The sequence below is a fragment of the Anser anser genome (assembly GCF_964211835.1).
Source record: "Anser anser genome assembly, chromosome: 2".
Taxonomy (NCBI): domain Eukaryota; kingdom Metazoa; phylum Chordata; class Aves; order Anseriformes; family Anatidae; genus Anser; species Anser anser.
In genome coordinates, this window is record NC_139721.1 from 146,814,378 (window position 1) to 146,830,580 (window position 16,203).

A 16,203-nucleotide genomic window follows, 5' to 3' on the forward strand; every position below is an offset into this window, starting at 1 on the left:
GGGGTAGCATCGTAATATTGCCCTCTTTTTTATATAGATTGCTTTTTATTTCAATATGACATTGCTGTCTGTACCCTCGGTCTGTGTTCCTTCCCAGATCAGGTATTGCTGTTCACAGCTTTGATCCTTTTTCTTTCTTAAAGAGTAAAAGTTAGAGAGAAACTGGTGAAAGAGGAAAGCGCGCGTGGAAGCCCCGAACCTGTCACAGACAGTGTCCCTCAGAGAAAATCCCATCCAGTGCCAGCCCACTACATGCCTCTTCAGACAGAAACGTCTGCCTTTGATAGGGTTATAAATCAGCCCGTCAGCGCGGTCCGCCAACCAATACATGGCTATATCCAGCCTGCTGGCATTGCTCACACGGCTCAGCTGATGGCAACAGAAGAACCAGAAAATCTCCCTGTTGGCAGCCGCCTCCTGGCAGACAGCGTCAGCCTGCTAACAAAATCAGCAGCAGCCCCTGCATCGGAGAGTGACAAGAAAGAGGCGCCCGGTTATGGAGCAAAGCCTGATGAAGAGGAGTCCTTGGAGGGTGAGCAGGCTTCCAAAGGCAGAAGGCCGATTTTGCCATCTGAGATTCGCAAGCAAGGGAAGAGCCACGAAGGCCTCTTTGGAGGAGGAGAACTGGATACCACCATGGGGAGCTCCACTTCAGCAAGCAAGCCGAAGGTTAACTCGGAAGTTCAGAGAGAGCTAGAGTGCAATAGGAGACAGGGTCCTGAGCAGCCCCTGAAGGCCCCGGAGAACATAGAAAGGAGCGAAGCTGTTATGTACATACAGAGCGGGTCCGTATCGCAGCCTGCCAAGGCAAAAGGTCCCATCTGGAAAGTGTCAACAGCAAAGCATAAAGTCCTGACTCGCTCAATGTCTGACTATACGGTGGCTCCTAAGCTAGCATCTTTTCATAGTAAGGAGAGCACGGAAGCAAATGCAGCAAATGGTGAGATTGGCATGGTTGACACAAAAGTCTCTGTTGCCCAGCTCCGTAATGTCTTTCTGGAAACTGCTAATGCCAACAAGAAAACAGACCTGTAGGTGACATTTCAGACATATTTTCGTGTGAAACTTGCACGTCCTTGGCAAAATTACACACACTCAACATCAGTTGTCAGTTGTGTTGGGCACTTAAAGCACACAGCTTAGCTCTCACCAGTGTGTATTGGAGGCTGAGATGGTCTGAAGGCCGCTTCTGTGCTTCTGCTTGCTAGCCCAAGTTGTGATGGGGGTAGCTGGGATGTGTACGTCCATGCATGGTACCGGAGGAGCATGCAGAGTGATCTCTAGTGGATTGTAGAGATGCTTACATCTATGCTTTACTTCTCTCTTCTATTTTCTTTTCTATGCACTTTCTATCATGTGGTTTAAAAGCGAATCTCGGTTTGAGATGTCAACGTCAGGTAGCGCTTTGCCTGCCAATGGTGATCGCGAAAGAGGGCCACGAAGGCCGAGGCGCTATTTTACTCCTGGTGAAAATAGAAAGACTTCTGAGAGATTTAAAACTCAACCTATAACGTCAGCAGAACGAAAGGAGACGGATAGGTAGGCATGTATGTGGTTCTGTGTAGCGTTCTGGTGCAGGTAGGCATGAACAAGCTTGTGAAGAAAATGCGTTCATTTGTTAGCATAAATATTTTACAAGGTTATCATTTCTCTTTAAAAATAATCAAGTATTGGTTATAGGATAAATTCCAATTGACTTGAGTATGCAGTTTCTTATAAAATAAAAACCAACAAAAACCAATTTGCTGCAAATCCCCCTGCATAAAATGGTAAACAGTGAATCATAAAGTATTACAGCTGTCTGGTTCTGTCTAATGATAAAAGCTTTTGTCTGGTTTTATATAAAGAGTTATATAAAATAAAGAGCCCATCTACCCTGCTTTATCATTTACTATTAAAAAAACTACAGATTTTGTGTTAAAAGACCTGGCATCAAATCTTAGATCTTCTGCAAGATGAACTGGAAATCATTTTCCTTTACTTTATGTAAGTGTGGCTGTGATTGCTTGCCTTTCTGCTTTATTGAAGGATGTTACAAGTGGAAACTGTTGAAACTTGAAAAACAGACAAGTTTCGTATTCTTAAGAATTTTTTATGTCTTGCTGCTTCAGTTGGAGTTTGAATCTCATTTTTGATATCTCATTTCAAGCTAACTTCTTCCTGTTTGATTATTTTTCACTAGGTCATTTTTGAGTGCAGAAATACCAACTGCTGATGGTATGTCACTATACAATTTTCTAAGGAAGAAATGGGAACAAATGTATTTTTTTTAACTGAAGTGGTGTTTGATAATGCAAAGTCCACCTGAATATAAGCATCAATTCCTATAATATGTTTGAAGTACCACTTTTCCTTGGGCCGTGTCTGCTACAGACTTAATTTCAGATTAATTTAAGTCCAGAAGTCTATCTGTGGACTCCTAACTATATACGGGGAGTAGAGGGTGGAGTGGCATGCTTTTTTAATTTAATTGCTTTTATCTGACTGCTAGCTGGAAAAAAATACACATTTAAATCAGTAGTTTAGGACTAGTGACTAAAAAGCTTTCACTATAGTGGGAAACTGACATTAGCAAAGTATTTTCCAGCTAAGGATGTTGCAAGATGCTGGTTATTAAATTATATAATTGTCTGCCATCTTGCTTCTCTTTTCTTCATGTCACTCTTGGCAACTCTGGCACAAATTAAGAAGCTAATCTCATGAGTAGCTAAATTTAGACTTTAATGCCTTATGCTATTTGAAAGCTGATACTCTGCAGCTTTGAGATGCTGGCTCTTGGATCTGGAGGATGCTGATTTCAGCTCCTAACCATACCAGTTGAACTTTTAAAATATGGGGATACAAGATGGTAATCAGAATGACCAGCTGCCAGGAGAGACTCTCTTGTCTGGTCAACTGAGAGAAAATAGGTGTCCTATTCAGCAGGATGAATGTTGAGCTTAAGACAGTGGTTGATCTCTCAGTCTAAAGTATTTTCTTAGTCAATGTGTTGTCATAGACTAATACATATATGATTATAAATAAAAGTTTCTTTACTTAACCTGAAATCACATGAACTGTCCTGAAGAAAAATCTTTTGCTCTCAAAGTCCTGTTCAGAATTTTTCTCTGATGCAGTACATGTAAATATAAGTAAAAGTTCATGCAATTTGGTTCATGATATATCTTTCATTAAAAGCGAGTACAGCCAATTTATTTGCTGCAAATGCTTCTTTTATTAATAAAATGTTATTTTGGGGGAGTTTGGAAATCATTTAGTCAGAAAAACTTTCACTTACTACAAGCTATGAGCTTGATTCATTACATTCATTACATTCAGCTTTTTTTTTTCTTTCTGTAGATGAAGAAAAATTAGATGACCGAGCCAAACTAAGTGTAGCTGCAAAGAGGCTGCTTTTTAGAGTAAGTATTACATTTTCTTAATAGAAAACAGAGCTAAACGTTGCATATTCAAGATGCTGAAGATCATTAGGTTCATTAGAATGAAGTGTAATGCAGTTAACCAAGTCCAAGCACATACTTTTTTTTACTTCATCTCATCTACCTACACAGCAGACCTGTTGCTTTAAAGCCATCTTTGAGAACAACGTTTAAAGAAACGTGCAGTTAATTTTAACTCCATAATGGCTACTGTGTGATTATATCCTGCTTCTAATTCAGAGGTAGACAATCAGGAAAATTAATACTTTGCATCCAGGAAAGCTGAAAAGAAAGTAGTGTTTTAGAACTTTTTTTTCATGGTTTTAATTGACATATGTCCACTTAGGAAATGGAAAAATCATTCGAAATGAAGAACATTCCTAAACCTCCAACAAGAAGTTCAGCAGTAGAGAGAAGGCTGCGGCGTTTGCAGGATAGATCGCACACACAACCAATTACCAGTGAGGAAGTGGTCATTGCAGCTTCGTAAGTCTTGTTCATGTGTTGGCTCTAACTTTGGTTCCTGCTTTTAAATCTGGGAATAAGTACCATATATGTGGTGTTTACAACTTTGTAGCAAGGAAAATGTTTATTATTAAGGGCCAACTTCCTTGAGAACCACAAGGGAAGCTATATTGAAATTCCTTATTAGAAGTAGAGGGAATAGTAAAGCATAAATTGCATGAACTGTAATTTGGCCGAAGGTTTATGAAGCCATAGATTAGGTAAACGGGATTAATCATAGCATTGGTTTGTAACTCAAACAAAAAGGATACTTCGCACTGAGGGAAATCTGCACTATTTCTTATGGAATGTGTTTGTATTGGGAAAAGCCTTTTAAACTCTGAAATCTCAAATGTACTTCCTGAAAACATTTCTTGCACTTTGGTCATACATCATAAAATTTTCCTAAAAAAAAAAATATGTTTTGGGGGGAAAATGGAGAAAAAGATGAATGGATGTTCATCTAATGATCTGCTAAAATATGGCTTATGTTATGGGTAACAGCATCTTCAAGAGACAACCTGTTTGCTCCTCTAGGCTTTTAGTTCTTTCAAAGTATTTGATGTTATTTTGCAAAGTTCACAGCAGTTAATTAAAAATCATTGCTGTTTGTTTTTTTCTGTTTTGTTTTGTTTTTGGTCTTTTCTGTAGTTAACACTTAATGTATTGCTTTTCTTAATGCTTTTTTCTTCTCTCTCCCTGTGAATTTTCCCTCCTTGGCAATTCTTTAAAGTGAACCTACCCCTGCTTCACGTTCTGTGAATACCCACACAGTAGTGACAAGAGTACCTAGTCCCACTGTAGTTAAGAGCACTGTACAACCTATCAGGTACTGGGGGGGATAAACATGCATGTTACATGGAGCACAAGATTCCTCAATAGCAGATGCATCTTTAAAATCTTGAATGCCTTTTCAATGTGTCAAGTCAATACTTGTTTCAAGAATATTTAAAACATTTGTCAACTTCATTTACGTTTGCATGATAAAACATCGCAGCTTTTTTTGGTCAAGCATCTGTTTTTAGGACCTCTCTAACCACACTCACCTATTCTAGAAGTGTATTATATGTGAAAGAAATGAATATGCATGTGAGCAAACCTGGCAGAACCCTCTTTGCTCTTGTACTTTTATATATAGCGATGTCGTCTTGACGTGAAAATACCAAAGCTGGGTGCTTGATTTCACAAGCAGTACATATCCTCTTTGTCTGTCTCTACATATATTTTTTTTCTAGTTTGCAAAATTGAAGGAAAGATAAGAAATTGCACCACCTATAGGTAAAGTTGCAGAATACTATTACGTTCTGAACAAGAGAATTTTAGCAAAGAGAGCACGACAGAAAAAAAATACTAATTCCATAAATGTGGCTGAATATAGCTAGAGGTGAATAAAATGTTATTGTAGAGACAAATGCAGTTACAGCTTTTATGAATGAATGTGTCTGCCTTCAGCATTGGTCAAACAATCTTCAAAATTAATGGAGTATATTGCAAAACTATTTTTTGTTCTTGAGTCACCCCCAATAACTCTAAACAAAAAACAAAACTGAACTCTATTCTCCTTCAAATTATCAGAGGCATTACAATTTATGGTAACCTAAAAGAAGCCCTAACTTGGCATTTAAATCCATCTTCTACATGTTTTTATCATATATGATCCACAAATTATTTCTAATAAAACTGAATTTTACATAAATTGCATTGTAGGACAAGTGTTTGTTCTACAGCAGCATTGTAAATATCTCTAACTCTGTATTCTGTATAAAGCGATTGGTCTGAAAAGTCTGTCTTCAATCTTGAGTTCTCCTTTCAAAAAATTGTTATGTCATAATCAAATGAATTTGCGAATGAAAAAATTTAACTTTTTTTTTTAAATCTTCAGCTGTTAAATTAGAACCCATCATGCCAATGTTGAACCACTGCATAACCACTTAGGCTGCTATATTACATTGGCTATTGTGCTTCATACGCAGTTCTTCTGCTTCTATCAGGTTAAGATTCTAAAACTTTATAACAGCATCTTTAAAACTCATTTCCAGTTCTGTTTCTTCAGCTTGCAGGCATCAGCACACCAAAAAATTTTAGCTAAAGAGGAGATAAGAGCAGCCAAAGAGGCGATGGGGCAAGATCAATCTGATGAACCAGATTCTTCCACATTAAGTTTGGCAGAAAAGATGGCTTTGTTTAACAAACTGTCTCAACCAGTATCCAGGGCCATCTCCACGAGGAGTCGAGGAGATATTAGGCACAGGAGGATGAACGCTCGTTACCAGACCCAGCCTGTCACTCTTGGAGAAGTTGAGCAGGTAAGCGCAATCTTAGCTCTTTTTCATTTGTTTATTTTATTGGAAAAAAGAGCTTTAGTGTGAGATGCCATGACAGTTGCCCTTTTCTTTGCTCTGAGCTACACAGTGGGGTCATGACATATTCACAGGAAAAAGCTTCAGGAAGCAGTCTTCTGACACTGAGAAACAACATCCTCCAAAATGCTCAAGCTCATTGATGTGTTTTCCTTTTTTAAGTAATTTAAGAGTATACCACCTTCCTGATGAGTGCACGCTGTACGTTTCACAGTCTCTGTCTTTTCCGGTGTCTTTTTCAACTTCTAAAAGTAAATTCCTGACCAAAAGGGTGAAAACTGGTGCATCTCGTTTTGGAGCTTTGTCATGTGCATCTTTCAATCTGTTCCTGAAGGCACTATTTATTCCAGTATTACGACATTGTTCTGTTGTTTTCCACTGGGAGGGGGCATTGATTTTAATTTTTCTTTTGTTTCACCAAAACAGAATACTTCTGAAATTCAGAAATTCACAGTCAAAATGAAGTGATTTAAACTGTGCAGTGGAATTGGGCTTCTCAGTCTGGAATCCTTCATATAATTGGAACTGGAAAGGAATGCCTTTTTAGTGAAGCTTGAGAACAGGATGGCCAAGCAGTAATCTTTCAGATCTGATGTTTGCAACAACAGAAACATCAGTCCCTTAGCACTACAGCTTTAGAAGAAATCACTTTAACAGTGAAGGATCACTCCTTTGCATGTTATATTTCTAAGGGTTTGGATTGATCTGAGTGTTAGAAGGTTCCTGCCCTACGTACTCTTTCTATAATGCCTCATTCATCTTTCTACATTTTCCATATAATAATAGAATTGTGGGAAGGTAGGATTTCTTTAAGTATATTGGTGCAAATCTGCATGAATACATAACTGTGCCTTATGCTTACTTTACTTAGGCTTATAGTAGTAGTAAATATTTGGCATATTTATCTTAACAAGATTTCCAGACGTTACAGAGTACAATTTCCATTCATTTTGCACATGCCAACCTCTGTCACAGTTCGAACTCTTTAATGATCATGTCACTAACTTGTTTGGGAGCCAGGAAGGTGATCAACAGAAATGGGCTGAAGCAGATGGGAAAGAAGCCAGTGACAGTCACATTAATTTGTCAGACTTTTACAAGATGAACTTACACTTCAAGCAAGAAAATGCAGAGGAAGCATGTTTTGTCATATCCTTTTGAACCTAGCAAAAGAAACCAGAGTTGCCTCTGAAAAGAGTACAGTGGGAATGTATTGTCAAAAAGACCTTACATAGTGAGCTGTGCATTTGGAGTTTTGAGATGTAGTTGTGGTTGTTGTAGAAAGAAACAAAAGAAAGGTAAGAAAACAGACAACTAGAGGTTTGATTACCAAAATACATAATTGCAAATGTAAATATCTTGTAATTGAAGCTGAAATCCCTTTGCTGATCTCCTCTAAATTTCTAATTCTAATAGATGCAATGGAAAAAGAGTAAACCGGTAACTATGTTATTAATGTTTCTTTGGAATCTTTGAGCTAGTGTAGTAGTCTTTGCTCAGCTTTCTGATTTGTTTAATATATGAGTGTGTTGTCCGTGCTTTATGGAATTTGCATGTGCTTTTTAAGTTTTTAGTTGACTTACTCCTACTGGTGTGAGTTTGCCTATTCCTTTTGCATGCTGTTCACTAGCCCTGCAGTTAAAGAAAACAACAAAAAAGTCAAACAAAAAACATCTCCTGATTTGTATAAAGGCATATTTGTCACTATTTCATGGCTTTTATCCCCTTTGGAGAAGACAAACCCAGGCTGTCCATTTCAGGGAAATTTTGCATCTTAACTGTCTCTAAGTAAACTGTATAAAATTATTACGTTCGAGTAATGAAAGTTAATTGTTCCTCTGTAGAGGCTGGCAAAGCAAATTTGGACTTAAAAAATATATATGTAATTCTTAGATACAAATACTTTTCTCAGAGACAGCAAATGTTTGATATTTGAAAAACTGTTAAGAGTAACAGTCCTGTGTGAAGGTGATTTATGTGGCGAAAGTGGCAGGAATGTGTGCCCCATGTAAGACAGCACGGAGCGTTCTCCTGGTGCTGAGCTTGCTCTGGAGCTGCAAGCTGCATAACCATATCAGAGCAGAGCTGTGCCAAAGCTAATTAGTCCTGTTGATTAGCCTGAGCACATGGCATGTCATCCGGCATCTGGAACCTGAACTAATTCCTTCTCCCGGTGCTGTGCAGTACCATGTCAGTACGGACCTTTTCATGGAGCTCCAACACAATGTCATATTGCATGCTACACACCTGCCCTCTATTGCTAAAGATTTTGCTGTTCATATGCAGTCATTTTTACCCTGGGCGGAATCACCCATTTGCAGCCAAATGATGGGGCATTCTTGCTCCCCCTAACTGTTATGAGTGTATATTTGTAGAGCATTGTATTCATGTGGAAGCATACCTTCTGCTCTGAAGAACTTATATGATAGACTTTTCTTGGGAATGGATGATTTTGGAGCTCTCAGGTCCTTTTTTATTTTTATGTGTTTGTCCATAGGTGCAAAATGAAAGTGGAAAAATTGCTCCCCTGCCAACTGCAGTCGCAACATCAGTTGCAACAATGGCTTCTGCCCTTTCTGCACTGTTTGCCGGAGATCTGCATGCGAAGCCAGCTAGAGATGGAAGCGTGAGTGCCGCCACAAAAGCTGATTTGAGATTCCACACTTCAGCAGAAAACTCAGAGTCTTCAGGAAAACACATGCAGAAGTCAGAACAGTGGCAGCCTTCATCAGAAGTGCTAGAAAGCAAAAGATCATCAAAGAAGCACGAAGAAGAGGGAAAGAGGTTTCTGGCACATGAGGCTAATGAAATTAGAAAGTACAGCTCCTTTGAGGAAGAAACCACACATCCTGTTCCTGAAAAAACAGGGGACTACCATAAAGAATCAACATACAGCTTCCTGAGGAAGGGCAGCATGGAACTGTTTAGTTCACAAGCACTTTTTCAGCCTCTTGAGCATAAGGAAATGGATACTAGCATGCAAGGTAAGTTGGAAGCCAAAGAAGGCCAGTCCTTTGAAGGAAACATGGATTTGGAATGTGATGAGCAAACCAAGACTTTGCAAAGAAGTGCAGTATATGCCTGCTGTTGGTGTAGTCTAGTTCAGCAAACAGCAGAGTTTCTCAGTTTTTAAACATCTTCATTTCAAATATTATCAAGACAGTTTTTCCTTTTTAACGCTGCTTAAAGGTAGAGAAAAAGTTGTGACAACTTAAGTTTTGCAAGTACAATTTTCTCTTAGTTATTCTTGTAACTCTTCAGGCCTTACAGATGGCTCAATTTTATTGAGATTTTCTTACCTTTAAGAAGTGGTAGTATATACTGAAGTTAAATTTTTCTTTTTCCTCTACTGCCCGTGCCTCTGCACTCCAAAATACTGAACAAGCTGAACTTGTTGCTCTGGGTCAAGTATTTGTTCTGAATTGTTGCCACCTTCTGCATATATAGCTATATTATATTTTAACTACGTATGTACATATATAGCAAGTAGTGCTATATAATTTTTGAAACACTACTATTATTTTCCCTTCAATGTTGTGACAAAATATAAACCGAGTAATTCCAGAGCAGTTTTCTGTTTTAAGTTGGGGGTACAGGACCAACGTGTCCTATAGTGCTAGAAATATTTTTTTCTTTGTCCCATGAAGTTAATTCATTTTGAATTTAAATGGTCTCCAAACAGATGTAGGGAGGAAGGTATAGTTCTGCTTGTATTCATCAAAAGCAGTGTCCCTTCTATCTAATCAGCTTTCTGTGACTACAGAGGAGACGGAGACTGGAGTAAAACAGGAGCAGTCGTGTATCGGGGGTATTGTGCTTGTAAAATTTCAAGAAGAGCGAAGATAACTTCTGTTTCCTTCAGGATAGCTCTAATGGTGCATTTATTTTTTCTTAAGGTAGTTTTTCCTGTGGTTTAATTGCAGCTCAAGAAAACAACAACAAAAAAGTTCCTAACACCCTCCTAGAAAATAAGATCTTCATTAAATTATTAAACATGTTAAATTATTCTCCTAGTATGATACCTATGCATTAAATGCTTAACCTGTAAATTAATTTCTTCTTTAAATTTTGCTTCTCTTCCCCTATCCTTTGTTCTCTTCTCTCTTTCATCTGACCTTTTTTTTTTTCCTGTTGGCATGATGAAAGGAGCAGCAATTTGTGCCTCATCCATATGAAGTTCAGGATTGTGTATTGAACACTGAAGCTCTGTGGCTTCATGTGAACTTCAGTCAAAAAGGGAGAGTATTCAGCAGATAATATTGTACAATTAATCTTTCTACACTAGCTCAGCCAGAATTGTTTTCTGTTTTGGGATAGCATGTGATCTGTGATTTGAATATTAAAAAACAGATCTACTGCTTCAGTGTAGGTAATGTAAAATAAGTTTGAGAATAGCACCAAGTCTAATTCAGCACATTTCTTTTGACCGGGCAGACCATGTTGAGTCTACTTCTGAATTCACCAGCACATCAGCAACGAGGACTGTTTCACAGACTGCAGCTGTGGCATCCTGTAGACTGCAGGAGCTCTCCGAACAATTGGAAGGAAAATTTTATAAGAATTCCTGTGAGATGTTTTCTGTTGGAGAGAATAAAACACAAGCAGCTGAAGATGTCCTTGATAGTTCCAGCAAAACGATGTCAATTAAGGAAAGGTACTTAAATTTCACTTTATTGAAATGGTCTCTATAAATACAGTTATTAAAGTGATGATTATAAAAAGAAGCTTTAAGCCTGTTTCTGAAAAAGCTAAGCCATGTTTATTGGGCTCTATTAGCTGTCAAAAACTAACAGCAGAAACATGCAGTTAATCTGACTGACATGCTTATAAAGCATTATCATCTCATGATGAATGAGAATTACTGTTGAAGAGAACATGATGATCTGATTTTGAAACAGCCACCTGAATAATCAATAAGCTTCAGAAAATGAAAGTAGTAAAATACTTATTCTAGTTACATTTGTTCTACTCAATATATTTCATCAGATTCTGTTTTCAGTTACAACAGTTATAATGTGTTTTTTTAATTATTTATTTTTTTAATTAGCTGTCTCATTGTTGCTCTGTGGAAATAGTCTCTTTATAGTAAGCCAAGTACAGAGAATCAGGGATAGACTGTGATATTTCCCACTTTACTTCAGAAATATATAGTTTCTGTTTTGATGTCTGAGAACTTACTCAGGAATTTTAAAGGATAATAAGCTGGACAGGTTTGTAGGACTATTAGAAACATTTTTTCCAGCCCAAGATCATTCAAAAATGAAATCAAATGTTAATTATTCTATGCTTGCAGTAGCAGTCCAGTGAGTAAAATGATGGTTTGCTTCAGGTTGACAAATAGGCTTATTCATACTTCAGTTTTTGTGCAGTGAAGGTAGAACTGGTAAATCAAAGTAGCTGCTTCATTGAACTTTCACTGTGTCAAAGTATTCCATCACTTTGTGAGGTGGGTGTGATATTCGGTACTCTAACCCATTTTTTTCAACAAGATACCAAAGCATGCTTCATGTATTTCTAGGAGGTGTGTGAGTCATCCTCATTTTTAGCATCCCCACTCTCTGTTATCTATTTAATATAAGGAGAGCAGAGTGACTAAAACAGCTGTAACAATCTTAGTCCCCTTTCTGAAAGATGTACTTAGCATTTCAGGTTTTTTGTTTGTTTGTTTTAAAGCAACCTTTCATCCCTCATCCTTCTACAAATATGTCAACTGTCTGGACAGATAAGACTTAAATCCAGTAAATTCTGGTTTATGGGTAGTAAATGATCTACCTTCCCTGAGCCTAGTGGGGAAAAAGAGATTGGAGGGAGGGGGAAGATCCAAGTATTAGCAGCTGTTTCAATCCTAAATTTAATGCTTCAGTTGAGTTAGTCTCTTGAAGAACTGATGTTCCTGTCAGACTGTCAATCACACTCACAATCAGGAATTGCTTTCGTTGGGCCTCCAAGACTGTCTATTCAATATGAAAGCCAACACCAGAAAATACCTGTTCTCTTGTCAGGAATTCGTGTCTTCTGATTCTGCAAACATCTGTAAATGGCAGAGCTGCTATCAAAACGTTTTAGCATTCCAAAATACTACAGTAGTCTACTTCTTGGCCCAGAATTAAAAAAAAAAAAAAAAAAAAAGACTGGTTGTATTCTTTTTTCTTTTGCTTGACTGTATCTCATGCCAACTATTCATAAACCTCAAAGAACATTTCTGCTAAAGATTAACTTTTACACTTTGCTTTTTTGGGTTGGATTGTTTTCTTTCCTTTTTACATTCACTAACTTCATCTTCCCATCCAGTGGATTTTTCTGGCTGTGTCAGACATTCTTTCACCTTATGGAAGAACAGCTTTTCCACAGATGTAATGATATTTGGGCAGGATGCATGCATGTTGGTCTGGATGAAAGTGATTTTCCACAAAGACTTATTTCACTGAAGTAGTATTATCCTTGTGGGGTGAGTGCATACCTAGCATTTTCAAAATTACCTATATTTTATGGAAGAATGAAAACCATGATTTTTCAAGAAAGAAAATATGCCTATCCTCTCTTCTGCAAACATGACACTTGGAGGTGAGAGGGAGCAAAGGCTCATATCTTATAGTAGGCTGTGGTTTTTGTTAGACAGACAGGGCCAATCCACTGATGTGTTATATATAAGCGCTGGAAACCTTTTTATAATTGTCTTGTATTCAGCCAGACAAATTAGGAGTTTGGGAGAGGCCTTCAGGAAGAGGAATGTCTTGGACGACTTTGAACAGAGTGTCATTTACATGTAGCTACCTGTATTTGTACATTTACGGAGACCAGAGTTTCTCAAAAGCCACCCTGCCTGCTCCTCTTCAGAAGTCAGCTGTGCACCATGAACACCATTTTCAAAAACTACAGATAAGTAGCTGGTGGACCTCCAGCCTTCATCTAGTCCTTGTCAGGACAAACACAATCTAAAATTTAGTTTCAGCCTTTTTTGATGAATGGATGCCAGAACAAGACCTTCTGGAGGCTAGTACACATATATAGTGAATTTATGAACTCTTTGACCATCGGCCTCCTTTCTGTAGTTATTGCACTCAAATTGGCCTCCAGGTAGCTGAAAGGCAGCTAAAAAGAGCTGGTCAAGTACAGGCAATGGAGTCCATGTGAAAGCCAAACCTGTGTCCAGTTCATGTCATCTCAAGGATGACACTAGCAGCAAAGACACTAAAATATTGCCACAGAAGAAAGATGTCTTTTTTTTTTTTTTTTTTTTCATTTTTGCCTGGGCTTTTGCCAAGGCTTTTCAGACAATGCTCCTTATTTAGGCAAAACCACTGTTTGAATCTTGCTTGTATTTCCCCTCAGTACTAATCTGACATTTTTCCTTCAGCTGTGAAACCTTTTACTTTGACTCCATCCCAGCACCTCTGGATCATTCTATCTGAGTACCTGAGTAGTAGGTAAAAAAAAAAAAAAAGAAAAAAAAGAAAAAAAAAAAACAGCGAGCAAGCTGACAAAGATGGGCAGATAAATAGTAAAGATTTTCCTTTCGAGAACAGTGTAATACTGATTTTTCAGATTGAAGAATGAACTTTGGGATGCAAAGGAGGAAGTTGTATGAAAAGAACTATGAAGGTGAATAATGAATCAAACTAGAGATGCAATGAAACTAGTAGGCAGCAGGCCTTAAATAAATCCAAACGTTAGACCACAATTTTTTAATTTTTTTCAAACTTCCCAAAGAATCAGCTGCTCTATACTCTCAGAGTAAAGCTACTGATCTGTTGGGCCTGCTTGGGTGATCCAATTCAGCATTTCTTGCATCTTTATTTATACGAGAGGATGCCCTCCAAAGGCTGCTGAGTCAAGGTGGTCTGTATTTATTGCTGTTTCCATGGTTCGAGACAAATGCATAGCTTTAGGTTTTGCGCAGCAGTGAAGTTTTCAAGGGCATGCTGGGCATGCCTATCTCTTTAAAGGTGTTATTTAATCGCTTGAGGCAGACAGACATATGACCTTACTGTAGGAACGAGTTCTTTCATTGCATATACAAGTGGAGGATGAATCCATCCTTACGACAAAGAAGAGAACAGTCTCCAGAGACACAGAAACAGTCTCAGAATTAGAGATTTTCCCTTTCTGATCTGCCAAGCTGTTTGGGCCAAAGGTCTAGGGCAAATACGCTGCAGTAATGTCAAACTGCAGGGTCAAAAACAGGGCAGATCTTTTCTGCCTGCTATGCTGTGCAGCTATGGACATTTTTAAAAACAAACCCATTTTAGGCTAAAGCTGACCAAAACGCCTTCCAGCTTCAATTAGTGCAGATCCTTTCTAAGCAAAGCTGACCTGAGAGAACGTGACTATTGAAGATAATTCAGCAGCGTGGTGGCAATTCAGTCCGATCTTGGTCTCCTCCACAGTTTCACACATGCATGGACATACTCCAGAAGATAAGTTCTGGGCAGTGAAATCTTGTATACGTGCTGGAAGCAATGACCATGGCCTCAACTCTTTATCCTGAGTCCTCTTCACCCCTATCCATGCAGTGCTGTTAGGTACGAAGCAGCCAGGCAATGTGAAGCCTGCCAGCGCTGCCTGCATGGGCAGGAAGAGAAAGAGAGGAAATAACACTAGCCACCTTTTCTTGAACACTAGCATTCTTATTGCCATTGTATTCTTTGGATTTACTGTCTTCTGCATTCTCAGTTTTTCTCAGCTGACTGCCTTAGGACCAATTGGGTTTCCTTGAGGTAGTCAGTAGCACGGTTACACTCCCTGGATTTTTGCAGGAAGCAACTGCCTGAAACAGCCCTATCTCTTCCTTTTCATAGTTTCAGGACAAAACTTGGACAGTAATCACATCTCTGAAAACACATCTCCGTATCTTGTGATGGAAATAAGTTGCCAGCCTACTGAACCTGTGCAAATATTAATAGGGTTAAGGGTCTTGGTATAATCCTTACTGAAATGCCCTAGATTAATAAAAGTTATATAACAAAATTTAACAACTCAACTAAAATAAAAATGATTTAGTGGACCAGCGCAACTGTTTACATAATTGCTACAGATACACATTTTAAGGCATGCTAAGAATGATTTCTAAAAGCTAGAAAATTCATATATTAATTCAAATTCATATATCAATTCAAATATTAGTTTCTGAGGGAGGTAAACTGAAGATCATGTCTCTGTGGACCTTATATTCCAAACTGATTTCCCATGACCCCAAAACTAATCACCTCAGAGTTTGTATGGACTGATAGGTTCTAATTCCAGCAAAACAAATCTACATGCTGTGCCCACTGGGCCAGTCAGCATCCATTTGTGCTGCATTCAGAATTTTACTTAAGATTAGAAAACAGTACTTTTACAAGATCCTGCTTAATTGAGATTAATGGTAATCTACATTTTAAATATAAGGCTTCCTTTAAACCAGTTGAATCTTACAGATGGGTTTCACAGCTGTAGTATCATACCACCAAGTTGTTAGTGCATTGGTACTACTGATGACAGCAATGCCTGAAATGAGCAAGGAGATCCCTAAATGATCCCTAGCAGTCTGATAGTAACTTAAGTCATCAGAGTTGTAGTCTAAGCATTAACTGCAAAGTTATCGTTTGATGTGCCTGATGAGACCTAATTGATGGCTGCCTGCTCTTAATAAACCTCTTCCTTCTTGGGTTTTAAAGGAAATATTTTTTTTTTTAAATGACTACAATAAACATCAGTGATAGGATTCTTCTCATTAACTTTGGATATCTAAAGCATAAGCATCCATAGCAGAGCTAGTCAATTTCTGTGCCTTATCGACAAGGAGGGGAAGAAAGCAGTGATTCATCTAACCTGTTTATATGTCTACTTCAGGGTGATCTTCATTATATTCTGGCCTCCCTTGACTGTATTGGCAATTTGTACTGACTGTACAAATTAACTGGAGTGCCTGTCTCAGACTA

General features: G+C 38.2%; 1 protein-coding gene across 11 annotated transcripts in view; it reads left to right on the forward strand.

The window, feature by feature from the left end:
• Positions 1-16,203, forward strand: part of SVIL (supervillin) — a 137,458-nt gene that overhangs the window by 89,208 nt on the left and 32,047 nt on the right. For 6 of the 11 annotated variants that reach the window (XM_083823226.1, XM_083823229.1, XM_083823227.1 and 3 more), the window contains 9 exons: positions 144-1,031; positions 1,369-1,539; positions 2,183-2,217; positions 3,340-3,401; positions 3,766-3,905; positions 4,657-4,752; positions 5,977-6,229; positions 8,781-9,267; positions 10,718-10,937. In XM_083823226.1, the coding sequence (XP_083679352.1) occupies positions 144-1,031; positions 1,369-1,539; positions 2,183-2,217; positions 3,340-3,401; positions 3,766-3,905; positions 4,657-4,752; positions 5,977-6,229; positions 8,781-9,267; positions 10,718-10,937 (2,352 nt within the window). The remainder of the gene's footprint in view (positions 1-143; positions 1,032-1,368; positions 1,540-2,182; positions 2,218-3,339; positions 3,402-3,765; positions 3,906-4,656; positions 4,753-5,976; positions 6,230-8,780; positions 9,268-10,717; positions 10,938-16,203) is intronic. The other 5 variants (XM_083823222.1, XM_083823230.1, XM_083823223.1 and 2 more) reach the window with 3 other exon arrangements.